This window comes from Tursiops truncatus, chromosome 2 (genome assembly GCF_011762595.2).
Source record: "Tursiops truncatus isolate mTurTru1 chromosome 2, mTurTru1.mat.Y, whole genome shotgun sequence".
In the NCBI taxonomy this organism is placed as follows: Eukaryota; Metazoa; Chordata; class Mammalia; order Artiodactyla; family Delphinidae; genus Tursiops; species Tursiops truncatus.
The window spans coordinates 146,044,249-146,071,478 of NC_047035.1; the positions used below are offsets into that span (position 1 = coordinate 146,044,249).

At 42.1% G+C, this 27,230-nt stretch overlaps 1 protein-coding gene across 2 annotated transcripts in view; it reads left to right on the forward strand.

Annotated features, from left to right (window-relative positions):
• Positions 1 to 1,488: 1,488 nt before the first annotated feature.
• Positions 1,489 to 27,230, forward strand: part of TARS3 (threonyl-tRNA synthetase 3) — a 36,445-nt gene continuing 10,703 nt past the window's right edge. The window contains exons 1-7 of one of the 2 annotated variants that reach the window (XM_073799882.1): positions 1,489 to 5,504; positions 6,334 to 6,432; positions 14,896 to 15,062; positions 16,968 to 17,130; positions 23,204 to 23,341; positions 25,500 to 25,577; positions 25,662 to 25,762. In XM_073799882.1, coding sequence (XP_073655983.1) covers positions 5,391 to 5,504; positions 6,334 to 6,432; positions 14,896 to 15,062; positions 16,968 to 17,130; positions 23,204 to 23,341; positions 25,500 to 25,577; positions 25,662 to 25,762 — 860 coding nt within the window. In that variant the 5' untranslated portion in view covers positions 1,489 to 5,390. Of the gene's footprint in view, positions 5,505 to 6,333; positions 6,433 to 7,889; positions 9,892 to 14,895; positions 15,063 to 16,967; positions 17,131 to 23,203; positions 23,342 to 25,499; positions 25,578 to 25,661; positions 25,763 to 27,230 lie in introns of those variants that run through there. The other variant, XM_073799883.1, reaches the window with a different exon arrangement.

Sequence of the window (27,230 nt, forward strand, 5' to 3'; positions counted from 1 at the left end):
AGTTTCATATGTGTGTTTTATAAATCTGATTAATTCTGAGTGTTGTTAGTACTCCGGCTATTGAATTCAACAATATGTATAATACCATATAAAATTCTGGGTTTTCCTCTTTCGTTTGGGGTTTTCTGCTAATTTTTTTTTCACATCTTTATTGGAGTAAAAATGCTTTACAATGTTGTGTTAGTTTCTACTGTTCAACAAAGTGAATCAGCTGTATGTAAACATATATCCCCATATCCCCTCCCTCTTGAGCCTCCCTCCCACCCTCCCTATCCCACCCCTCTAGGTCATCACAAAGCACTCAGCTGATCTCCCTGTGCTATGCAGCAGCTTCCCACTAGCCAACCATTTTACATTTGGTAGTGTATATATGTCCATGTCACTCTCTTACTTTATCCCAGCTTCCGCCTGCCCCCCGCTGTGCCCTCAAGTCCATTCTCTACACCTGTGTCTTTATTCTTGCCCTGCCACTAGGTTCATCAGTACCACTTTTTAAAATTCCATATATAAGCATTAGCATACGGTATTTGTTTTTCTCTTTCTGACTTACTTCACTCTGTATGACAGATTCTAGGTCCATCCACCTCACTACAAATAACTCAATTTCGTTCTTTTTTATGGCTGAGTAATATTCCACTGTATATATGTGCCACATCTTCTTTATCCATTCATCTGTCAATGGACATTTAGGTGCTTCCATGTCCTGGCTATTGTAAATAGTGCTGCAGTGAACATTTTGGTACATGTATCTTTTTGAATTATGATTTTCTCTGGGTATATGCCCAGGAGCGGGATTGCTGGGTCATGTGGTAGTTCTATTTTTAGTTTCTTAAGGAACCTCCATACTGTTCTCCATAGTGGCTGTATCAATTTACATTCCCACCAACAGTGCAGGAGGGTTCCCGTTTTTAATTTTTACGTGTCCTCAGAATTTTATTTACTTCATGTACTTAAAATTGGAATCTTCGAGAGCAGTGCTGTCCAATAATGAGATCCACAAATCTGAGCCACATATGTCATCTTAAATTTTCTGGTAGCCACCTTTTAAAAGTAAAAGAAAGATGGAATTAATTTTTATAACATTTTATTTAACCCAATAAATCAAAAATATTGCTTCAACATGTAACCAACATAAAAAGTAATTAGTGAGCTATTTTATTTTCTTCTTTTCACATTATGCCTCTGAAATCCAGTGTTTTGCCCTTGTGGTACACCTCATTTCAGATCAGTTGCATTTCAAATGCTCAGTAGGCTCCCGTCCTGCATGGCACAGCTCTGGGCTGACAGCTCTTTATATCCCCACAGTCTCAACACCTAGAACATAGCAGATGCCCATTCAGGGTGTGTTGAAAAAAGTTAACATTTTTTCCCAGTTAAACATTTTGTGTGATAATATGTAAATGTATTTTTCTTTGTAGTACAATAAATTTAAATGCCGCATCCTAAAGGAGAATATTAACACGCCAACGACCACAGTTTACAGGTAAAGTGTGTGTGAATTTTAAACACTGCTCAGTGGTACATCTGAAGGCATTAACAGTAGCAAGTCTGTCTTTGGTGGGTGGTCTGTTTATAAATTTGCATGGTTGGTATAGTACTACTGTAGGTGGGGACTCTGAAATGTTATCACCAAAGGGGAATTGTTATTTTCTCATTTGTATTTATTAGGATGGTACTAAAAACCCACATTCTGTTTTCTGGATGTTAGCTGTAGCAGCCTCTTTCTCCCTGTGGTTAAGACTGTGTTCTCAGGGCCTCACATTTTGGGGGACTGTTAGGGAAAGGAATTCTGTTTGTCCTCCCACATTCTTATTGAGGGGCGGTGGGAGCTGTCATGGGCCATCTCCTCGGGCAGTGATTCTCTGCCTCTTACCACGCTCTCCACTGCTTGGGGTCCAAGAGCATTACCCTCCAGGCGTCAGCTGGACTCACAGTGAGACAAGAAGTGGTGGGAAGCAGAGACCAGTGGGTGCCCCTACCCAAACCACTTAGTTTTGCTGGGCATTAGGCTCCCAACCCCTTTTACTGGCCACTTGTTCAGCTGCCTTGTGCGTACTGCTCGTCTCTGTTCCTGTGTGTCCTGCTCTCTGGCTGCCTGTGACCTTCACGGTCCCATCGGAGAAGACCTGGTCCCTGTATAAGTACGACCACAAATATCCTCCACGGGGAACTTCCTTTCCACACTCAAGTACTATGGTTCTCTGACTTAACTGTACTGTGAGTAAAATTATACCCCCTTTATGCACAGCTGTGCACAGTGCATTTCTTTTGTTTTTTTTTTTTTTTTTGGCGGTTCGCTGCCCTCTCACTGTTGTTGCCTCTTCCATTGCGGCTCCGGACACGCAGGCTCAGCGGCCATGGCTCACGGGCCCAGCCGCTCCGCGGCATGTGGGATCTTCCCGGACCGGGGCACGAACCCGCATCCCCTGCATCGGCAGGCGGACTCTCAACCACTGCGCCACCAGGGAAGCCCGCATTTCTTTTTTTAAAAAAATTAATTTATTTATTGTATTTATTTATTTTTGGCTGTGTTTGGTCTTCATTGCTGCACGTGGGCGTTCTCTAGTTGCAGTGAGCAGGGGCTACTCTTCGTTGCCATGCGTGAACTTCTCACTGTGGTGGCTTCTCTTGTTGCGGAGCACAGGCTCTAGGCACGTGGGCTTCAGTAGTTGTGGCACGCAAGCTCAATAGTTGTGGCTCACAGGCTCTAGAGTGCAGGCTCAGTAGTTGTGGTGCACGGGCTTAGTTGCTCCATGGCATGTGGGATCTTCCCGGACCAGGGCTCAAACCCGTGTCCCCTGCATTGGCAGGCGGATTCTCAACCACTGCACCACCAGGGAAGTCCCCACAGTGCATTTCTTAAGTGATAATATGAACACATGGCCATTTTATGCTGAAGGTGGATACCATGCTTATCTTATTTTTGCTGCTCTCCAATGACCTGATAAGATTTTGTTATTTATTACCTATAATACAAAAAAGTGTCAGTATAATCATTTTAAAGTTTAAAAATAAATGAAGAAATTGAAAAGGTATGCTAAGTTTTAAATTTCTGGCTTTTAATACTTGACATTTTGGTTTTTTTTTTTAACTTAGGTCAACATTGATGCTTATTCTATCAATTGGAATGGCTTGTATTTAATTTTTTGAAAATAAATGGCTTTTTTCTATGGAATTATTTAAAGATTAGCTTATTAAAGTCTTTCATGCTAATCAGGCATTTTTTTCCATTTCTCTGAGCATTGACTTACAACCTCCATCTTGGACAGAGAACAATACATAAAAGCCTGGTCATTCAGAGAAATGATGTTTTCATGTTTAAAGCTTCATTGTACTTTGGTGAATAATCCAGTCCCTTTATGTATTCATTGTAATTTTTAACTTTTTAACCAATGAACTTTAAAAATACTTAAAATTGGTTGGAATAGTTAAGGAACAACTTTTTTTCTTTACTAAATTTTCCTTAAATTGGTTGACGTTAAGTCACCTTCCCTCAGACCCACATTATTGGTATCTTAACTCTGCTAATGTTTCTGTACTTGGAGAAAAGTCTGCGCTTGTTAGGGTTTAGTGGTCCCTTGTTCATTATAGGTGCAGGCGAGTCCCCACCTGCAGCCCCGTGTGCTTTAATAGCAGTGTCGTCTCTGATCTAAACCTTTGCCTGAGATTTACGTTGTTAAGTCAGTATGCTGTTTTTCTAAACCAAGAGACAATTAGACATTTTGTCATGAAATCAGAGGGCCTTAAAACAAACAAAAACCCTTGAATTTATTTATTTTTTAAGTAGACTATTTTTTAGAGCCGTTTAGGTTCGCAGCAAAATTTAGAAGAAGATGCAGAGAGTTCCCATACACCCTTGCCCCCATATATGCACAACTTCCCCATGGTCAAGATTACCCACCAGAGGTGGGAAATGAGTTACAATCCATCTACACCGATGCTTATAGCGTGCTTCACTGTTGGTGTGCATTCTGTGGGTTTGGTGAAGTTTATTTTTAATGTAAAATATCAACTTAACGCATTTTTTATAACTGTCATATAATTTTGGTTTTGAAAATTAGTGTAGAGCAGGGAAATGGCTATCTGATTTTAAGACAGTGAAGGTTTTTAGGAGCCTTAGGGTGTGACAATGAAAAGTGGTGTCTCTGTCTGCACAGTTTCTTTCCAAGGATTCTGTGGCTTTTGAATGTGAGCGAAGGAGGGAAGGCTGGGATCTGAGACTAGGTGAATCGCCTCTTTCTTGCTCCTTAAATTAAAAATTCATTTAAATTAAGTTGTTCCTAAATTAAACATTGCCCCAAAACATAGAACATGGTTTCTAATGAATAGTCCCAAAAGCTATAACTGTGCCTGGGCATGTTTTAAATATTTTATTACAGGTGTGGTCCACTAGTTGACCTTTGTAAAGGCCCCCATGTAAGACACACTGGAAAAATTAAAGAGATAAAAATTTTCAAGGTAAGTATTGATTTTTTTCTTAATATAGTAAACTTAAGATGAACTAGATATTCAATAATATCTTGTATAACCTGAACACCATGCCTCTTAGAAACACTACATCCATATTTGATTTTTATGTGGGCTTCTAAAAATAATATAATTTTTTAGAATTTTGGTAATTAGAACATTATATGTAGCCTTTAATTGTTTATCATTTAACCTTACTATACATGTTACAGTGCATTTCTTTTTCATCTATATTACAATATTGTTCTGCATACTATTGTTTTCTTGAATTGCCCTAATGTGAACAAGAATGTTTATCTGCATGTAAGAATAACGTACTGTAGGAAAAGGAGAAAATAAAGGGATAGAGTGGTATGATGCAGAAAACACACTCTGGAATCAAGAGGCATGAGACTGACATCACCGTCCTGCCCTTCCCAGGCCTTGGTTTTCTTACAGGTGGAGGAAGGGTGATGACAGTCAGCAAGGCTGGCCTTCATGTCCCCACACCTCTTCCTCCACTGCCCTCTCCTGGGTGATGCACTCGGTGCTTGGCCTTCCCTCAGTTCCACACTTTCTTTCTCACTTTTCATCCCTAGAATCCACAGCAGACTGAGTACATAATTTACTGATTAATGGTATAATTTGGGCTGGGAAGGTTTAGTTAGAAACAATTTAAGATTCCAAGTCTACAAAAACTCATCTTTAAGTAAGCTATGCTGATGTTAGGGTGAGGAATTGTGTACAGTCATCCCTTGGCATCCACGGGGCAGTGGTTCCAGGATACCCGGCTGATACCAAAGTCCACGGTAGCTCAGGCCCCTGGTATGAACCAGCTGTACATATTTCAGAGCAGTTTTATTTGTAACCAAGGGTTTGGTGTGTTTACCCAAATCTCATCTGATGTTTAGAATTCCTCAGCATATTGGGAGGGTAACCCTGAAATGGAAACGCTGCAGAGGGTCTACGGGATATCCTTTCCTGATGACCAGATGATGACAGCCTGGGAGAAGCTGCAGGAGGAGACCAAGACCCAGGATCACAGGAGGATTGGGAAGGTGCGCCGCGCTGAGCGCTGCTGAGCTGGCCTGTGACCGCGTCTCAGAACTAGGGTGTCTTAAAACTAACATTTCTTCTCCTCCTCTCCTGTCTTCTGTTTTGCTGGCGCTCATGGTTTGCTGCTGAGTTCTTTCACGCTCCTACCCCAATGTCTTCTAACCTCTTTCCTTCTTGTATTTTGTATTAGATTTAAAAAATTGCACCTTTCACTTTTATCATGATATAAAAATAACCTTTTTAAAAAAATTGTGTATACTTGATAACATACTTTGTATTTGGGAAGCAGAGCAGAAACAAAGAAGATCTGCAAGAAGGCAGACCTGGGTTTAACTCAGTCCTGCCACGTAGGAGCTCAGTCCTGCCACGTAGGAGCTGTTACACGACAGGCCAGGCACTCGCTGTGGAGCTCCATGTCCTCGGCTCTGCTGGGTAGCGTGCAAAGTGGCATGAGGACGGACACTGGGTGTTGGTGGCCACCAGGGTGGGCTCTCAGCATGACGGCCATGCTGATGTCACGTCACTCAGAGCCCACCTCCAGCCATGTCTCCCTATGAGATCCGTACTCCAAGGTGCCGAGGAGGAAATCAGCAGTAAATACTAGGTGAAATAAAAGCCAAGTTCAAAGCTAAGTAACCATAAATATGAGTTGTAATTTTACATGTGCTGTTACATGTAGTTAGATTCAAGTACAGTGTTGAGGGACTTTGGAATGTCAATATTAGAATCAGAAATAACTAAGTATATGTTTTATTCCTAGTGTATCATTTGTATACAGTAAATGTTATGCAGCGACAGTGAAAATGAAATGCAATTATTGTTTTAATCTAGGAACAAGAACTTTTCTTCTTCCATGATCTGAGTCCTGGAAGCTGTTTCTTTCTTCCCAGAGGAGCCTTCGTTTATAATACACTTATGGATTTCATACGAGTAAGTTAATTTTTAAAATATTCTATACTTATTCAACTCCATTTTACATTTTACTATTTTCTCTTATCGTAAAATGGCCAAGCATTTCCATTAATTTTATTTTAATAATACTAAGAATTTTGAACCTCAAAGAGAAATGCCACATTGTGCCTTCAACTAAAAACATTGAAACAATTTGTATTTTCCCTAAATATTTACATTTATACTTGGATTTCATTAAATGTACCTCTTGTCCATGTAAGTTTCTGGAACACGTAGGATACTAAGATAAACTTCAGACCAAGTGTGGAACTCCCCCTGAGAGAAGGAAGGAGGAAGCGTTCTGTGTGGCACAGAACACTAAACTGTGAAGTATCATTGCTTCTCAGGATGTGATCCCTGGACCACTGGTGCCCCCTGCCATTGTTTATTATGTGACTCCTAGGTGATTTGGCAGCTCCAGAGCAAAGAGTGAAAAAACAATTTTGTAAAATAGCTACTTGTACAATAGGACAAGTTCATAGAGTAGAAAGTCTTCATTAGGACTATGTAGATGTTGTGCAGAGGTGACCCAGGCAGACTACTAGGATTACTTTTCCTTTCTGTACTTTCTGTGTCTTTCCTGTAATTAATAATTACCTAAAACTTTCATTTCCTCACTTTTCTATGTGCCCATCACTAATTCATCCTCAACTTTCTATCAAAACTCTGAAACTCCTTGCAGTGTATTCTGATGATTCAGGTAATCTCTAAGTAAATTTTTTTTCTTCAAATTTGATCCTCTCCCTCCAGAATTGACTTGCTGCTAAGATTCTTGACAACTGATGTCTTAGGACTTCTGTTCGTCATCGCCCTGGCTACTCCCCTCCTGTCTTTCCTGTGCTGAGTCCCCTCTCCCCTGACCCATGTCTTCCTCTTCCTTGCTTGTCCCTCTCGTTGGGGGGACCACCTTCTGCAGTGCCTTCCTGAGAAGGTACGCGGCCTGTACTGGTTACTGTCCGACTCGCTTTCCTTCCTTTTCTTCTCGGCTGTGCGCCTGGAGGCTGACCTCTGTGGGCTGCATGCCTTCCACAGGGATTGACCACTGCTTAGCCATGGGAGGAGATCAGAGAGCAGGGAGGTAAGACCTGAAGAGTCTTTGAAGGGTGTCAGACTTCACCAGGTGGTAATGGCCATCACAGCTGCTGTTTGGGGTGTGCTGTCTTTGCTGGAAAATCAGCACAGCCCCTGGCACCTTGAACTTCCTGGGTTGGAGGTGGAATGTGTGGAGAATAAACAGGATGCCTCTATGGTGGCTTTAAAAGAATCTTTTATCTTTTATAGATGCAAGACAGACATGGCTGATGATCAGGCCCAAGGCCTGATCATATGGGTTGTAGTACTGTACAGTCGTTTACATACGTAAGCCCAGTGGTCTCTTCTGCTGAGGTAAGGGCATTGGTGGGAAGGATGGGGGTCTCTGAGGCTTCGAAGGGGAATGGTTGGCAGACACAGATGAGGTGAAGAACTCTGAACCCCCAGATATCCGTGTCTGAGAAAATCGGCCTTTCCATGCAAAAAAGAAAAACCTCTCAGAGACTGCCTTCTCCTGGTTTCCTGGTATGCAGTCTTGCCTCTTTCCACAGCTGATCATTTTCTATTCTATGCTGGATATTGTATGTAAACATACCTGCAGAGGCTCCGGGTGACGTTTTCTCCCACTTGAGCAGTTACCCATCGCCTAGATGGAAGAAGAAGCCCTCAGTGCGGAGACTGAGCTCAGTCAAGGCTGGGCTTGCATTTGGATGGGACACAGGCTGCCCTTGTGTCTGGGGCCTGGCCCCCGGGGCTTCCAACTGAGCGTCTGGTGGCTCTTTATGTCTTCAGCCCCCAAAGGCTGGAGGATAATCAGCTCTGCCCTTTGAATGTGTTTTGAGTGCTGAGTAAAAGGTCTGCCGAGTCTCCTCTGGTTACCACATCAGCGCAGAAGGTAGTAACTCATCTCGGTGCAGAGGAGGCTTCTCAGGTGTAGCCCCTCAGGTAGAGTTCCCGTCAGTGTAAGACCTGTGGACTAAAGAGACAGGTTACCTGTGGGCCACCCCACTCCCCCCACCCCACCACATTATAAAATGATGATGAAAAAAAATAAAAAAAATAAAATGATGATGGAGGAGTAGGAGGCCGGGGACATTCCCACTCAGGTAGGGATGGGCGCAGAAGGAGGTGCTGGGGTCGGTGATCTGTCGAAACCCTGATTCCCACCCGTCTTCCCAGCTCCAAGGTCAGAAAACGCTTGTTTTTCAGGACTCAGTTCTCTTCCCTCTGGGCCCTGGTTCAGAGTCAGCCTCCCTGCCTGTGTGGACCTCTGAGCAGCTTTCTCAGTGTCCCCGGCCTGATTCCTTCTGTGAAGGTTGGGGTCCAGAGACCTCATTTCTTCTCGTGCTGTCTCTGTCCCTTTCAATCCCAGCTAGTACAGTTCCTTTAAGAGTTGGGGGGCGGGGAGCACTTTTACATACAGTGTTTATAATCAATGCTTAGATAAAAGCCATCCCTGCGTCTTTTTCTGGGACAGATTCTTCCCTACCCAGGGCTGCCTGGGAGGCTGCTGGGAAATGACACTTAAAAATGTAAAAGCCTCCTCTTTAACTGAGTGTACAAAGAGCAGTCCTAAGACTCTCAAAGCCCCATAGGGTACTCAGCTCATTCCGAGGTCTTTGCAAAGGGCAGACAGCTGCACCCTTAAGATTTGACCTTTGTCCTCAAGAGTCTTGTGACTCTTGCTGAGAAGGTCTGAGGGTGAGAAAGTTTTATTTTTGAATCCGGTCGGTCCTGCCACCTTTGTATTTCCTCTAAATTTGTCTCAGAAACGTAATAGTGCTCTCTCTAGTTTCTGTCTTCTTGTATTTTGTCACAGGCAGTTAGAAGTTGGCTGTCCCTTTCCACATTCTGCCCGGACACCCCCAGCTAAGTCTGTGAGCTCTTCGGGGACTCTTTCTGTTTTCCGTGTTACCTGGGGTGACAGGGTTACCAAATCTCTGGCACCACCTAACAAAGGTCCTCTTTTCTTCAACTTCCAGTAACATTTTCCTCCCTGTTAGTGTTCAGCTCGTCACAGACAGTTTCTTTAAGGCCCTTCTAGCTTTGCCCACCACTTGGCCCTAAAGCCACAGCCCCCTGTTTTAGGGTTACTGGTACAGCAGCACCCATGGCCAGTGCACATTCTGTCCTGGTTGTCTGTTCTATCGCAGCCTAGAAAACCATCCTGAAACTGAGTAGCTTAAAACTGCTGATTAAAACTTCTCTTTCATGGTTCCAAGTGTTAGGCTCATTGGGGTGGTTCTTGCATTAGGTCCCTTATGTTGTTGCAGGAAGGGGAACCCCTTCCAGAGCCCAAGAGTGGGCTCTTGGCTAACGCTTGGAAATGAATTGTCCAAGAAGACACATGTGCTGACAAAGCAGGAGACTTTATTGGGAAGGGGCGCCCGGGCAGAGAGCAGTAGGGTAAGTGAACCCAGGAGGACTGCTGTCTACGTGGCTCGAAGTCTCGGGTTCCATGGTGATGGGGTTAGTTTCAGGTTGTCTCTGGCCAATCATCTTGCTTGGCCCATATTTGGTGGCTCAGGGTCCTTCCTGGTGGCATGCGCATCTCTCAGCTAAGATGGATTCCAACACGAGGGTTTCTGGGAGGTTGGCAGGACATATTATGGGCTGACGTCTCCTCCCTTCTCCTTTCAGCCCCTCCTGAATTCTCCCCGCTAGTTTTCAGTGGCAGCACGATGGTCTTTATCAGGACCTCCTGCTGTGAGACAACACAGGCAGGCGCTTATCATAGTGCCTGGCCAAGGCGGGCGGTTTCGGTCAACGGTTCCCTAACAATATTATTGTATTCGGAGGGAGGCTACTGATTGAAATATAAGTTACATTCATTAAAGTGGACAAATCTGAAGCATTTCACATGTGCACATCTACCAGCCACACTCAAATCAAGACCAAGAACCTTCCATCTTGTCGTGTGTCCTCTTGGGTCTCTTCCCGGATGGTACCTGCCTCCCCTTCCCTCCCCTGAGATCATCTCTATGCTGATTTTGGTTACCATAGATAAATTGCCCCTGGTTTTAAACTTCATAACATGGAATCGTAGTATTCACTATTGTGTTTCTGGCTTCTTTTGTTCAACTTAATGTGTGAGATTCATCCAAGTTGTGTGTATTTTGATTTATCCCATCTTATTACTATAGTACAATCTGTTTATTTATTCTCCTGTAGACGCACATGTAGGTTGTTTCCAGTTTGGGGCTATTACATATGAAGCTACTGTGAACATTCTTGATCATGTCTTTGGTGCTCCCAAGAACCCACTTCTCTTGGGTATTTACTTGGGAATAGAATTGCTAGGTCCTGGGGAAGTAATGACAAACTTTTAAAGAAAATGCTGACCAGTTTTTATGTAGTTGAACCACTTACTACTCCTTCTAGGATTATATGACTATGTAATTCTTCTACACTGTTAAAAACAAAATTCAACCAAGTAAATTTGAAGAACTAATTGGCTTTATTCAGAAATTCAAGAATCAGCAGCAGTAGGAGGGGTTGTACGAAATGGAGGGTTTTTATAGGTAGAAGGAAGGGAGGGGGCGAGAAGGTGTTAGCAAATGAAAAGAAAGGATTATTTTAGGCAGGCTGTCTTCTACTGGGGGAGGAACAGCAGGGTCTTTCTCAGGTAGTTACCTCACCAGTGCTGATCAGGACATTTCAGATGGGCTGTTGTAAAGGTCACATCTCTGTGGGGGTGGGGTTGAAACTGTCTTGGTTTTCTGTCCTGGGGGTAAGTGACCCCATTTGAGGCTTGTTATTTCTTTTTTAACACTTGGTATAATGGCACTATTTTGCATATCCCTGATGGATAGTGATGTTGAGAATCTTTTCATATGCTTATTAGCCACTTGGATGTTCTCTTTTGTGAAGCTCCTGTTTAAATATTTTGCCCATTTAAAAGTTTGGGTTGTCTTTTTATTATTGATTTGTAGGAATTTTTTTCTATATTCTGAATCTGAGTCCTTAGTTAAATATATGTAATAAATATATTCTTTCAGTCTGTGGCTTCTTGATTTATTTTTTAATGATGTCTTTGGACCAACACTTTTTATATTTAATGAAGTCCAGTTTATTACTTTTTCTTTTCTCCTTAGTGTTTTTCACATCCTGTTTAAGAAATCTTTGGCCGACTTCAGAGTCATGAAGCTATTTTTCTTTGTTCTGTTTAAAAACTTGTTTGCTTTCACTCTTAAGGCTATGATTTACCTTGGATTCATTTTGAGGTTCTGTGCTTATCCAGTAACTTCAGTACCGTTTATTACTATAGCAGAATCTTTGTCCCAAGCCAAATCATCGCATATATATTTTTTCCGGGTATTTATTCCGTTCTTCTGATCCCTTTGTTGTCTGGCCTTGCGTCAGTACCACACCGCTTTGATTACTGTAACTGTATTTTAAGTCTTGGTGTCAGTAGTTTAAGTTCATTAATTTTATTATTTTTGTTCAGGATTATTTTGGCTATTCTTTGCATTTCCATATAACTTTTACAAGAAGCTTGTCAATTTCCTAAAAAAGGAAAAAAACACTGCTGAGATTTTGATTGGAATTACATTCAATCTATAGATTAATTTGCAGATAATGACAACAATATTGAGTTTAACAATCCATATGTAAATCTTGTCAATTCATTTAGATCTTTATTTTCCCTCAGCAATATTTTGTTACTGCTACTTTAGAGGTCTTAACACATCTTTCATCAGATTTATCCCTAGATATTTGATTTTGTTAATGGAAACAGCAGAAAAAACACAAAAAATGCTCAACATCATTAGTCTTAAAAGAAATGAAATTTTCAATGGAAACCCTAAAATATAGAAGACAGGAGCAATACCTTAAAAATGTGAAACCAAGAAATCTATATCCAGCCAGAGTAGTCTTGCTTCTGGGATTCTCCCTTAAAGTTTCAGCTTTCCCAGATCTGCTGAGGCTGTTGCTCATCTGCTTTCCAGATTCATAAGTATATAGCTGTCATCTCCTCTCCTTTTTCTCTTTGCCTTGTAGATTTATGCTTTTATTAAAACTCTGGTATTTTAGTGTGATTTTGGAAAGGATCTGTTTAAGTGGAATCACTTTAGTGTTTATAATGAAAAATTACTTAAGAGAATTTCTCTATGCACTGATATTTAGGTGCTATTTCCAGTGGCCAAATCACAGGTGCAGGTGGAGATTCAGTACCTTCTACGGTATGAAGTTATTACTTCAGGGATGAAATATGCTTTTTAATCTTCAAAATAAGCCTTCAGGATTTCTTCAGATCATACTGAGCTATAGACTGGTCAGTCATCATGACTTTGCTCTTTCTCAGACTTGATTTTCTTTACTCTTTAGAGAAAGAAATTGATGATATGGATTCAGATATATTTTTCCTCAACTTTTTCTTTCGAAAAGTTCAAATCTACAGAAAAGTTAAAGAGCAGTGCAGTGAGCATACATGTGTCCTTCATCTAGATTCATCAGTTGTTAAGTTTGCCAATTTGCTTTCTCTCTCTCTGACATGTATGTGCATGTGAGAGAGACAAAACAATATGTATATATATTACACACATATAATATACAGAGATAAGGTGGTATACATGCAATATATGTGTACCTTTTATGTATAAATGTAGCAGTTGTTTTTTGCTAAACTACATAAAATAAGTTGCAAACATAATGACACTTGCCCTCATAGGGCATAGTTAAAAATCGTTTCCAAACACCTCAACAAAACAAATTCCTAACATGATTGTGTCCAGAGTGGGTTAAAAAAAAATCTATCAATTACTATCTCCTGAGCTTAGCTTTAAAAGTAACCTCTAGTAAAAAGAAACCAAAACACAAAAACCCCTTTAATTTCTGGGACCTTGTTTTTTGTTTTAAATTTATTTATTTATTTATTTGATTTTGAACTGTGTTGGATTTTCATTGTTGCACACGGGCTTTTTCTAGTTGTGGCGAGCGAGGGCTACTCTTTGTTGCGGTGCGCAGGCTTCTCATTGCGGTGGCTTGTCTTGTTGCAGAGCACGGGCTCTAGGCGCGTGGGTTTCAGTAGTTGTGGCACACAGGCTCAGTAGTTGTGGTGCACAGGCTTAGTTGCTCCGTGGCATGTGGGATCTTCCCGGACCAGGGCTCAAACTCGTGTCCCCTACATTGGCAGGCAGATTCTTAACCACTGCGCCACCAGGGAAGTAGCTGGGACATTGTTTAATCTGAGTATATGGAGCCATCTGACTTACCACTAAATAATTACTGCCATTCATAGTGACCTATAATTTTGTTGAAATTTTCCTATTTGGTAAGAACAAAGGTTAAGTAAAGAAGCTTAATGGATAGCTGAGACCCAGGCTCTTCACAACTGGACTGAAAAGATGCTCAGCTGAAGAGCGACAAATAATATATCCCTGTCAGTGATGCAAAACTGTTCTTTGTAGTAATTTTGAAATAGTATGTTTTATATTTTTTTAATTGTATAAAAATATATTTTTACTTAGCTAAAATATGGTGATCTAGGTTTGTGCCAGATGCCCATTAAATGATTAACAAATGTTGAAACTCTAAGAAACACTGAACAAAGATCATCAGATTGATGAAGAAAAAGAAAGCAAAGTTAAAGTAAAAGAAGAACTCTGCTTGAAAACAAGACTCTCTTTTCCTGACCCCAGTGATGGAATGAGGGAAGCTGTTAATTGATAGGGAGGGAGCAAAGCCAGCTCCTGACTCAGTAGATAACAACCACTTAAAATATTACAAATTCAAATTCCCAGCTTTAGTTCTATTTAAAACTAAATGGGTCAAAACTGTAAATAACATGGCACTCAGAGGCATATTGAGTTATAAAATTATTCTACCTCTTAAGTAATAGAAAATAAACTCCTGGGCTTCTCTGGTGGCGCAGTGGTTGAGAGTCTGCCTGCCGATGCAGGGACATGGGTTCGTGCCCCGGTCGGGGAGGATCCCACATGCCGCGGGGCGGCTGGGCCCGTGAGCCATGGCCGCTGAGCCTGCGCATCCAGAGCCAGTGCTCCGCAACGGGAGAGGCCACAACAATGAGAGGCCCGCGTACCACAAAAAAAAAAAACAAAAAAAAAAACTTCTGCTGTTTATCTGGAATGTACAAGGATTTGGGAGTTTGTAGTTACAAAAAGTTTATATATATAGTATTTCAATTACTAATTCTCAAAGAATTAAAATACTATACACTATATACTATTATACTATAAAATAAATATACTTAATGTGAAAATTATACTGAGCATACATTAATCTTTCTTTCATGATCCATAAATTACCACCCTTAAAGCCAAGGGCATATTAACCATGAATTAATGTAAGACATAATCCTGAATTTAAAAATCTGTGTTCATAGAGTTATTTGCCTGGAATTGTGACCTGTCCCAGCAGATTTTAACTTTGCGTGTGCATCTCTTTTAGGAGGAGTACCACCAACGCAGCTTCATGGAGGTGCTCTCCCCCAACGTGTACAGCAGTAAGCTCTGGGAAACCTCTCGACACTGGCAGCATTACAGTGACAACATGTTCACCTTTGACATTGACAAGGACACTTTTGCCCTTAAGCCCATGAATTGTCCGGGGCACTGGTGAGTATTAAAAGTGAAGCAGATCTGTGCCTATAAACGCATAGCAGACTTCCTCACAATTAGTCTTTAATATTATTTTGCTTTTTGGAACTAAGTGATTCCTTTAATCTGAAGACTGGTGGTTAGAAATCATCTTTACCAAGTTATTTCATTCTGGAGAATAAATTTACTTTTTAAAATATGTTTGCTCTTTGACAGGTGTGGGATGGTAGCTGGAAACCATTTAGTATTTTGTGCTTCTCAGAGGATAATGTTACATATCAACTTTATAAATTATTGTAATATTTCTCTTCCTAATAGTAATACACTTCAAATATACATATTTGCAGAACATCTAGTTCTTACATACTATTTGGGTTGATTGTAACAAGAACAGTGAGGTCAAAATAAATGACTGGATTTCATTGATTCTAAGATGGCTTTACCCCTGAAATTGGGACACATCTTATAATTGGTATCTTAACATTATACCATAATTTAATTAATGGTTATTTTCTTTCTTAGTGATGTATAAAATAATGGTACATCTTACAATCAAGGTTGTCTTAGAGTCTGTGAAAGAATGTAATTATCATAAAGTTGCATGGTATGCAAATACAACCTTGTAAGAGTAGCAGATTTTACAACTGGAAGTGAACAGATACAATTCTCCACAAAAAAATATCCCAACTATTGTAGCTTTGTATCATCAACTACATAGTTTCAGGTAAATTTACTTTAGAAGGTAACTACTTAAAACAAACCTCTGAACATTGAAGAAAGCTCTTTGCCCTTTTCAGTAAAGAATGAAAGAAGTTCAACTTTATGATGACAGCATGTAAAAAATATATATTTATCTTTAATTTTCTAAAAACTTGTATGTAAATATTCTATAACCTCGTTTTAAAAACAGAAGGTGGGGCTTCCCTGGTGGCGCAGTGGTTGAGAGTCCGCCTGCCGATGCAGGGGACGCAGGTTCGTGCCCCAGTCCGGGAAGATCCCACATGCCGCAGAGCGGCTAGGCCTGTGAGCCATGGCCGCTGAGCCTGCGCGTCTGGAGCCTGTGCTCTGCAACGGGAGAGGCCACAACAGTGAGAGGCCTGCGTACCGCAAAAAAAAAAATAAATAAATAAAAAATAAAAACAGAAGATGGAGGCTAACCTTGTGCTTTGCATTCTCTAAAACACCTGTATTAACAACTTCTTAACTCAGTTTCCCATTGGGTACCAGTTGAAGCTGTGATTTCAATAGAATTAGAAGAAAGCTGAACACAAGTAGAGAATGTAATTTTGTATTTTCATGTCTCAGAACAAGGAAGAGCAGGACCACAGTGGCCTAGTGGTGATGGGATTTGGGAGCCAGGGGTGCTTCCTGCAGAAGAGAGGCCTTTCATTCAACAGAGAACATTAGCCGAGTGTTTCCAGTGCTGGGAGCTGGAAATGCAGAGGTGATTCAGACGCAATCCATTTCCCCCCGGAGCTCATGAGCAGATTGGGGAAGGAACAGATATATAGACAGTCAGTTATAAAAATAGCAAGACCAGTGTCAAAACTGTGGCAATTCCAGCTGTTCTTGGAGGCTGAGGCAAGCCTGACTAGCCCTTCTGGGGGAGTGTCCAGGGCTGCTTCACTTAAGAAGTAGCCTTTGAAATGGATTGTAAACGGTAAGTGGATATTCCCTGGGTGAATGAGAGTAGGGAACAGCATTCTGGAGAAGATAAGAGGGTTCTTTCTCAGAGTGTGCAGTGATGTAAGTTCAAGGTTCACTAATTCATGGGAGAAGAATTTTTGTAAAATTGGTGATCTAAGAACCAGAATAAGGTGTTTACAAATCCTGAGGCATTTAACTGTACCTTATTAACATCTAGATCATTACATAATCTTTTCCATGCTAAGGAAAAGCTGCGTGCCATTGTTTCTTTTCTAGTCTGATGTTTGCCCATCGTCCACGATCTTGGAGGGAAATGCCTATTAGATTTGCTGACTTCGGAGCTCTTCACAGGAATGAGCCGTCAGGAACTTTGCATGGCTTGACCCACGTCAGGCGCTTCCAGCAGGATGACGCTCACATCTTCTGCACTGTGGAGCAGGTAAACGGGGACACAGGGGAGGCGTGGTCAGCACAGGTCCGGTGTGCTACCTTGGACAGATCGCTGAGTCTTTCTGGGTCGCTGTGAAATGTGTTGTTCAGTCTAGTCTCTGAGGGCCCATCAGCTCCAACGTTTTGTGATTCTCTAATTTGGGTCATAGATCAGTAATCTCATGACATGAAAAAGTTTTTTTCAAACATGATTTATTTTATTATAAAGGAACATGATTCTCTGAAAATTCGAAGTTCTGTTTGATGCTATTTAAAAATTTTTAACAATCAGTCACTGACAGAAATCAAAAGTAAAGACAGTTTTATTATTATACATTGGAACATAAATCACATTGTTGTTTATCTATTTTATCTATCTGTAAAGTAGTGTGTGTCTGTAAATCCTAAACTCCTAATTTATTCTCCCCCTTCCCTTTCCCCTTTGGTAACCATAAGTTATTTTCTATGTCTGTGAGTCTGTTTCTGTTTTGTAAGTAAGTTCATTGTATCATTTTTTAGATTCCACATAGAAATGATACCATGATTTTTGTCTTTCTCTATCTGACTTACTTCACTTAGTATGATAAACTCTAGGTTCATCCATGTTGCTGCAAATAGCAATACTTCCTTCTCTTTTATAGCTGGGTACTATTCTATTTTGTGTGTGTGTGTGTGTATATGTGTGTGTGTGTATGTATATATATATAAATACACACACCACATCTTCTTTATCCATTCATCTGTCCATGGATACATATGTTGCTTACATGCCTTGGCTGTTGTAAATAGTGCTGCTGTGAACATTGAGGTGCATGTATCTTTTTAAATTAGAGTTTTCATCTTTTCTGGATATTTGTCCAGGAGTGGGATTGCTGAATCATATGACAACTCTATTTTTAGCTTTTTAAGGAAGCTTCATACTGTTCTCCATAGTGACTGCACCAGTTTACATTCCTGCCAATGGTTTAGGAGGCTTCCATTTTCTCCACACCCTCTCTAGCACTTATTATTTTGTTGACTTCTTGATGATGGCCATTCTGACTGGTGTGAGGTGATACCTCATTGTAGTTTTGATTTTCATTTCTCTAATAATTAGTGATGTTGAGCATCTTTTCATGTGCCTGCTGGCCATCTGTATGTCTTCTTTGGAGAAATGTCTATTTAGGTCTTCTGCCATTTTTTGATTGGGTTGTTTGTTTTTCTTGACATGAAATTTATTATTATTTTTTTAAGTTTCCTCCAATTTTATTAACTTAAGTACATTAAGTGGACTGTTTTAAGGGGGTTGGTGGAATTTTGGATGTGTTTGTTTTTCAGTATTGCCTAGAAGTTAGTGTTTACTTTTTCAGGTTTTCATGTTAATTCAAATTAAAATTGTCATGCAAAGGACCACTATCAAATGGTTTGACCTAATAGACAGTTATAGAACCCTCCAATCAATAACAGCAGAGTACACATTCTTTGAAAGTGCACACAGAACATTTACCAAGGTAGACCATATTCTGGGCCATAAAATGAGTCTCAGTAAATTTAAAGGGATTCAATTCGTACCAAATATGTTCTCTGGCCACAATGAAATTGAAGTAGAAATCAATAACAGAAAGCTATCTGGAAAATCTCCAAATATTTGCAAGGTGAATCATACACTTCTAAATAACCCATGTGTCAAATAAGAAATCAAAGGGAAATTAGAAAATATTGTCCAGTTAACCCTTGAACAACACAACAATATAAATAAAAACCAAAGGCTGGTTCTCCTAGAAGATCAATAAAATTCATAAACCTTTAGTTTACTAAACTAAACCTTTAGTTTAGTTGTTGGAGAGAAAAGAGAAGATACTAATTAAAAACATTAGGACTGGGGACTTCCCTGGTGGTCCAGTGGTTAGGATTCTGCACTCTCACTGCATGGGGCCCGGGTTTGATCCCTGGTCGGGGAACTAAGATCCCACAAGCTGCATGGCCCAGCCGAAAAAAAGGAAAAAAAAAGAAAAACAAATATTAGGACTGATAGAAGTGACATTACTACAGACCCTATAGATATTAAAAGGGTAATAAGGCAATATTATGAACAAGCTTATGCCAGTAAATTTGACAAATTAGATGAAATGGACAAATTCTTTGAAAAACACAAACTACGAAACTTTACTCAAGGAGAAATAGATAATCTGAGTAGCCCTGTGTTTATTAAAGAAATTGAATTGATAGTTAACAACATTTCCACAAAGAAAACTCCAGGCCCAGAAGGAATCACTAGTGAATTCTACCAAACACTTAAAGAAGAAATCATACCAATTCTACTCATCCCTGCCAGGCATTAACAGGGATCTCCCTGCTCCCACCCCGTAATGTCAATGGAGACTAAGTGGGAGGCTTTACTTCCACCCTCACCTGGCAGTCACAAGGTGCCTCTTCCACTTCCTGCTTGAGTGGAGAGACAAAACTTCTACCACCACTCCATGGTAATGAGGCTGTGCACCCTGGAGGTTGCTAAAGGCCACATGAGGAGCAGTGCCAAGATACCCCTGCCTCTCCCAGCTGAGGTGTTATCAGAGGAAACCTACTAAGGTGCAGAACTCCTACTTACCCAGCAGTAATGAGGAGCCTCTGCCTCCCTTGCGGTCCCCAGTGGGAAACCCAGACATCTGCTCCTACTTTGCAATAACCAGGCAGTACTGCTCCCTCCCTGTTGGAGCAGAGTCAGTGGAAGCCAGCTAAAATGAAGAGTTTAAATAAAATCCAAAGTCTTATAACATAATATCCAAAATATCTAGATTTCAGAAATCAAAAATCAATCATCACATTAAGAACAAGGAAAATCTCAACTTGAATGACAAAGGGCAGTGTAGGAGCATTGATGTGGACATGGCAGGGATATTAGAATTATCTGATGAGGATCTTAAAGAAACCATCATAAAAATGCTTTAACAAGCAATTACAAGCACATTTAGAAAAAATGAAAAAATAGTCTCAGGAAATAGAAGATATAAAGAACCAAATGGAAATTTTAGAACTGAAAAATGTAATAACCAAAATATTCAGTGGATGGATTCCTGAGCAGAATGGAGGAGACAGAGAAAAGAATCAGTGAACTTGAAGACACCAGTAGAAATGACACTATGTGAAAAACAAAAGAGACTGAAAGAAAAATGAACAGAACCTCAGAGACCAGTGGGACTATAACAGAATGCCTAATATTTATGTCACCAACGTTCTGGAATAGTTCTGGAAATAGTTCTGGAAATGTAGGGTGGAGGTGAAAAAGTACTCAAAGAGGTAATGGCTGAAAACTGGCCAAATTTGGCAAAAAACATAAGCTTACAGATTCAAGTAGCTGAGAAAGTCCACACAGGATAAACCCAAAGAAATTCACACCAAGACACATTATAGCCAAACTTCTGAAAACTAAAGAAAAAGAAAAAAATTTGAAAGCAGTGAGAAAGAAATGATACCTTACCATTAAGGAAAAAAATATTTTTTTAAAAAAACAACAGTTTTCTTATCAAAAACAAAACAAAACAGAGGCCAGAAGGAAGCGGCACAGCATTTTCCAAATGCTGAAATAACTGTTAACCCAAAATTCTATATCCAGAAAAAATGTCTTTATGGAATGAAGGTGAAATCAAGACCTTAGACCTACCTTAGAAGAATGGCTATAAGAATTTCTCTGAAGAGAAAGGAAATGATAAAAGGAAGAGTCTTGGAACATTAGGAAGAAAGAAAGAACAACTGTAAAAGTAAAACATGGTTAAATACAATAAATATTCCTTTTCCTTTTCCTTTCTCTCAGAGTTTTCAGAGTTGTGAAAAACTCACAGTTTTCTGAGTTGTGTTTGACGGTTGAAGCAAAAATTATATCACCACTGGGGAAACCTGAGTAAATGGTACAACGGTCTTATTTCTTACAAATGCATGTGAATCTCAAAAAGTTAAACTTTAAAAAATGGGCAAAAAGATTTGACCATTCAAATGGTCGAAGATACATATCTAAGGAGATACACAGATGGCAAAGAAGGACATGAATAAGGGGTGCAAGGTGATCAGTCACTAAGGAGATGAAGATTGAAACCATGAGGAGTTGCCTCTACACCAACTAGAATGGTTCAGACGTAAAAGGCTGACTCTGACACGTGTTGGGAGTGTGGAAGGGATGGACTTCTCACTCACTGGTTGTGGAAATGGAAGACGGCACAGTCACTTTAGAAACCAGTTTGGCAGTTTCTTAAAAAGTGAAGCAGAGACTTCCCTTGGTGGCGCAGTGGTTAAGACTCCACGCTTCCAAAGCAGGGGGCACGGGTTCGATCCCTGGTCAGGGAACTGTATCCCACATCCACGCCGCAACTAAAGATCCCGCACACCCCAACGAAGATCACACATGCAGCAACGAAGATCCTGTGCGCTGCAACTAAGACCCAGCACAGCCAAATAAGTAAATAAATAATTTTTTTCTTTAAAGCACAAACCTACCATATGTCTCAGCCATCTTACTACTCCTTTTCCTTTTCCAAGAGAAAAAGAAAGTACATGTCCATACAAAGACTTGTCCACACGTGTTCATAGCAACTTTATTTGAAATAGCCGAAATATAGAAACAGCCCAATAACAGGTGAGTGTATAAAGGAACAGTGGTATATCCATACAGTGGAAAACCACTCAGCAAGAAAAAAGAATGACCTATTGATGCACACAACAGTATGAATGAATCTTGAAATAATTCTACTGAGTGGAAAAAGGAAGACAGAAAAAAGAGCAAGGGCTGCATGATTCCACTGATGAAAATCCCAAAACCTAATCCCTGGTGACATGCAGATCCTTACTTGTCCCCTCTCTCTACGTCTCTGTTTTTGCTGCCCCATCTCGTCTGCATTTAGATGTGCTTGTCTTTCTCCCTGTTAAGGATGCTGTCTCTCAGCCTCCCAGCCCGGGCCCTGCTTTTCTCACCCTGCGCTCTCTGGCATCGGTCCCTCTCCTAACCTCTGCTGCGTCTCAGCTGTCCCCCGTGAGCTCCAAGCCCTGCAGGGGCTGGGGGACGTGTCTGCTTGGCCATCACAAACACCCTCTCATTGGCCAGGCCCAGCGTCGGCCCCTCTTCTGCCTTTCACACCACGTCCTCCTCCTCTCAGCGATGCACCAGCACCCTCTTCATGGCCCAGGCCAGGAACCCAGGTGTCCTTTGGTTTTCACTTCTCATGTCTAGTTTATCACAAGCCCTATTCACTCTTCTTAAATATATTATTCTTGAATAAGTTCATTCATTCCTGAATTCCCAGCATCCAGCACAGTGCTGACGATGTAGGCAATTACTGTCTGTTAGTGAACGAAAGGACAGGTATCCTGCAAACGCATCTGATTCCCTGCATTCCAGCCACTTCTGTTTCAAGCTGCCATCCTCTTGCTCCTGAAGGATCCCAACAGCTTCCTAATGGGCTGCTCTTCTCGTCTTCCCAGTCTTTTTCCCGTACTTCAAACAATCACATTGAACTGTGTTAGTCCCCTGCTGAAACCTCCACTGGTTCTCCATTGCTCTCAGGCTAAAAAGTGCAGACATTACCCTGGCTTTGAAAGCACTGCATTTTCTCTGGCCCCGGCCTGCCTCTATCCTGACTGTCTGCCATGCTCCCTCTGTGCCGTCTGTCCCGTCACGTGCAGCTTCCCACAGCTGTCCTGCCCTGGCCCACTCCTCCATCCTGTGGGTCTTCACCCTCAGTGTTTCCTCTGCTCCGGGAGCTCCTGCCCTGCCTCCATGGAGAACGCTTAACCTCTCCTCTGGCTGCAGCTTGGCCATCACTTCCTCTGGACCTCCGCCCTTCCTCCTGTGTGGCATTGTGCACGGAGAGGTACCCTCCCCTGGGTCTTCGCCCAGCCCTGCGCTGGACCATGGGGGCCTCCAGCAGCCTGTGTGCATTGGCACCTGGCGGGCGTCCCGTGAATATTCGAGTGAGGAAAAGACAACAATCCGAACAGTGCTACTGACTATAGTAAAAGCACGCTTTATTTCTATCTGACAAGAAGAATGTTTTTTAATACCATAAATAGGTTTAAATTTGGTGTTATTTAAGGTTTTTCATTTGCTCTGATTTCAGATTGAAGAAGAAATAAAAGGGTGTTTGCAGTTTTTGCAATCCGTTTACTCAACATTTGGCTTCTCCTTTCAATTAAATTTGTCAACAAGACCTGAAAACTTTCTAGGGGAGGTTGAGATATGGGATGAAGCTGAAAAGGTAGGGAGAAACAAAGTGTTACCCTTCATTTTTGTGAATATGGAAAATACCTTGCATGAGGATGCGATGCTTTGCAATGGAAACTTAAAATTGGAAGTTCTGGGATAAACGTGCCCATTGTATAATTTTGTTAATCCAGTTTTCTTCAAAACAATGCTAAGAGCAGTACCTTACATTTGCTTCACACCTTAGTTTATATCAGGTTTCCATTTATACTCTTTTCAGTGCTGGTCACTAATAACCAATTTCATAAGCTTTTAAAGAAGTTCTCTGGCTCCTTCTTCAGCAGCTCTTGTTTGGCCTCTGCCACTGGAACTGATGTACGTCCTTCAGCTCCTTGGAGCTGGATTAACCTCAGACCTCTGTTGGGGGCTTCCCTGGTGGCGCAGTGTTTAAGAACCCGCCTGCCAGTGCAGGGGACATGCGTTCGAGCCCTGGTCCAGGAAGATCCCACATGCCATGGAGCAACTAAGCCCATGCACCACAACTACCGAAGCCCACACACGTAGAGCCCATGAGCCACAACTACTGAAGCCCGTGTGTCTAGAGCCCGTGCTCCACAACAAGAGAAGCCACCACAATTAGAAGCCCACGCACCACAATGAAGAGTAGCCCCTGCTCACCACAGCTAGAGAAAGCCCGTGTGCAGCAATGAAGACCCAATGAAACAAAAAATAAATAAATAAATAAATAAATAATTTTTTTTAAAAAACCTCTCTTGGGTCCCACTTTCCCAGAGTTGCAGTGAGTCATTAGATCCTTAAGAACATTCCAGCCCCTCCCACATAAGCACAAGCAAACTGATGTGTCCGAAACCCAGCACGTCCCACAGTCTAGACCCTAGTGCTCTTGGGAGCCAGAGACCTGGCATGCGTGGGGCAGGACAGACAGCAGGGAGAAGAGGTGCCGGGCAGTGTCCCCGGGCCAGTCCTGGGAGCAGCAGTTTCAGCACTGCCCAGACGTCCCCTCTCCCCAGACCTCGTGTCAACTGGAAGCTTTCTTGGCCTCGGCCCCTCCCATCAGGCCTTCCTATCCCGGTGTCCCCAGGGAGAGGACAGAGCAGTGGACGCAGTGACCTCTGCTGTATGCTCTTCCCCCAAACCTGGCCTTTCTTTTGCTTTTAATTCCCTGGGAGTCCCTACAATTGCTGTTACCTGCTGTAGCAGGGCCTTGTTTTGTCTGAGAACATGGTTTCACAGTCTCTTCTCCCTTCAGAAACAAAGTCGGGGGAGGGCAGCTCCAGCTTGTGAAGTGCATCTGTGCAGGTGGCCTTCCCAGCCCTGAGCACAAGGGAAGCCTCTGCAGGAGGGTTGGGTCCCTGAGGGACCCCCTGGGGTCTGGCCAGGAGCAGCTCCTGACCTGCTCTGATTGAGGCCCTGGAGGAGGCTTTCTGGGTGATGCTGGCCTGGCCCAGGACACCACCACTGCTTTCCTTCCCTGTCGGGCGCTTCACTCCCAAATGTCACCCCCCTCACGGCTCCAGTGCGCTGGGGTGATGACAGGAGTCTGGCTGCTGTTCTGACATTCTTCTGGCCAGGGCCTTAGGGATGCCTGGGTGCTTCCCAGAGAAGCCATTTTCACAGGGAGTGGCCAGAAGACTCAAAGAGCCCTATCACTAATACTCGTGTGCACGCCCCGTCACCGTCAGTGTGGAGCGGCCTCACTGTGTGCTAACTTAGGTGACTTTACGTGGCTTAGTCTGGAGACCAGAGTGGGCCTCACGCTTCCACAGCCTCCGTGTCCCAAGGGGCCCTGCCCACCAGCTGCAGGCACAGAGGTGGGGGAGAAGCAAGAGCAAGTGCAAGGCCTGTCCCCCAGTCTTCTGAGCACAGAGTGCACGAGGAACAAGGCCCCAGCTTTCTTGCCTTTTATGGTGTGGAGGCGCCTCCTGAAAGGAGCTAGAGAGCGTAGGGCAGAGGGAGCCTGCACGGCGGAAGTGCCCAAAGTACCCCTCTATCACTTACCTGGAATTCAGTGGAACAGTTTAGTAAGTTATCTTTTTTCTCCCCCAATTAAAATGTGTATGTTTCTTGAGAGTAAGTACCATCTTAATTTTCTTTACGTAGTCGTTGCTCAGTAGTTTATTGAATATAGAAGAGGTTCAATAAGTATATGGTGATTAAGTGTAAGTAATGTTCTCTTCTTATTAAAAAAATAGCAACTACAGAATAGCTTGATGGAATTTGGGAAACCATGGAAGATGAACCCGGGAGATGGAGCATTTTATGGTCCTAAAGTAAGTAGGCCATATGCTTCAAAAAAAGTAAAATTTAACAGAAAAATAAAACCTGTCTCTAAGCAAACATCATTTAATTTACAGATTGATATAAAAATCAAGGATGCTATTGGCAGATACCATCAGTGTGCTACAATTCAGCTGGACTTCCAACTGCCTGTAAGATTTAATCTTACGTATGTTAGGTGAGTGATTGAATGTGATAAATAATGTAGGACTCATATCTTAATTATTGTCATTTGAGCATTAGCAGTACAGAAACAAGTGTCAGTGAATGTCTGTCTGTGTGCAAGATACTCAGTATGTATTTGTTTACCTGCTTGTAATCTAGTTGGAGGTCAGCTTTAGTTTTCTGGTTAGAGCTATGAACAAACGACGTGGAAACATGACCCAAACAGAGAAATCTCCCTGAGGCAGAGGGGGAGACTTCATAAAGGGCTGACCCTGGGTCTGTGTCTTAAGGATGGTATTTACCAGGGAAAGCAGAGGAAAAAAGGCAGTTTCATCACTGCAAACCAACAACTCCTTTAAAAATTTTTTTCTTAACTCACAGTAAAGTTGACTTTGTGTGTATATGTGTGTGTGTGTGTACAGTTCTGTAAGTTTTAAACATCGTATAGAGTGGTGTGCCCACCACCACGATTGTGATTCCATCAGGCAAGCAAATTCCTGTGCTGTTCCTTTACAGTCACACTCTCCTCCCACCCAGCCCTGGGCAGCCTCTGACTTCCTCTCCATCACTTTCCCAGAATTCCACAGAAGTGGGATCATACTGTATATCACCTTTTGAGGGTGGCTCTTCCTGTCAAGGGTGTGCATGGCATCAATGTGACTTGTCAGCAGTGATGTAACCTCCATCACTTGGTTAAAATAAAGTTTGCCAGATTTCCCTACTGCAGTTACTGTTAATTCCCTTTCCATAATCTGTTTTTTGGAATTGAGATTTTCCTGGTGATGAATATGCTGAGTAGGTTTGAATTGCATCCCAGACGTTGTTAATATTATATTGTGAGATGCTGGGTCTTGTTTAAATCCTAAGGGGACTGTTGACTTTTTAGCAGTCATTCTGCCTGGACAGGTTCAGGCTGTAATTTCTAACCCGCCTTCTGTGGTTCCAGCGTCAGCTCAGTTTTCTGAGCCTATACAGTCGACCCTCTGTATCCATATCTGTATCCGTATCTGTGAAGCCCATGGATATGGAGGGCCGACTGGGCTCACTGTACCAGCCATTGTATATAAGGGATATGAGCGTCTGTGGATCTTGGCCTCAGCGAGGCCTTCTGTCCTGTGTGCACCACCCAGGGGCAAAGTCCCACAGTCCAATTCTCAAGCCTTTTATGTGCTGTTAGGGTCGGATCCAAGCATGTGCAATGAGAGGTGAGGCCAGCGAGCTCATACACCCCTTTATGGGGCAGCTCTTCTGCGCCCCCTGCTCTCTGTATTTTCCTGACACTTTTTGGTTCCCTGAAGTCCCTTTCTGTAGTCCTGTGGCCAGAACGCTGGGCTTTAGCTTCCCTGCTCCGCATGCTGTTTCCAGGGCTATCTGTTTCAGAGACCAGGCATCAGGAGGCCAGCCAGAGAGAGAGAGCACAGGGATTCACGTACGCTTGGGATCACAGCTGTTCGGGTTGGAGAGAAGGATCCCCTTCCTTG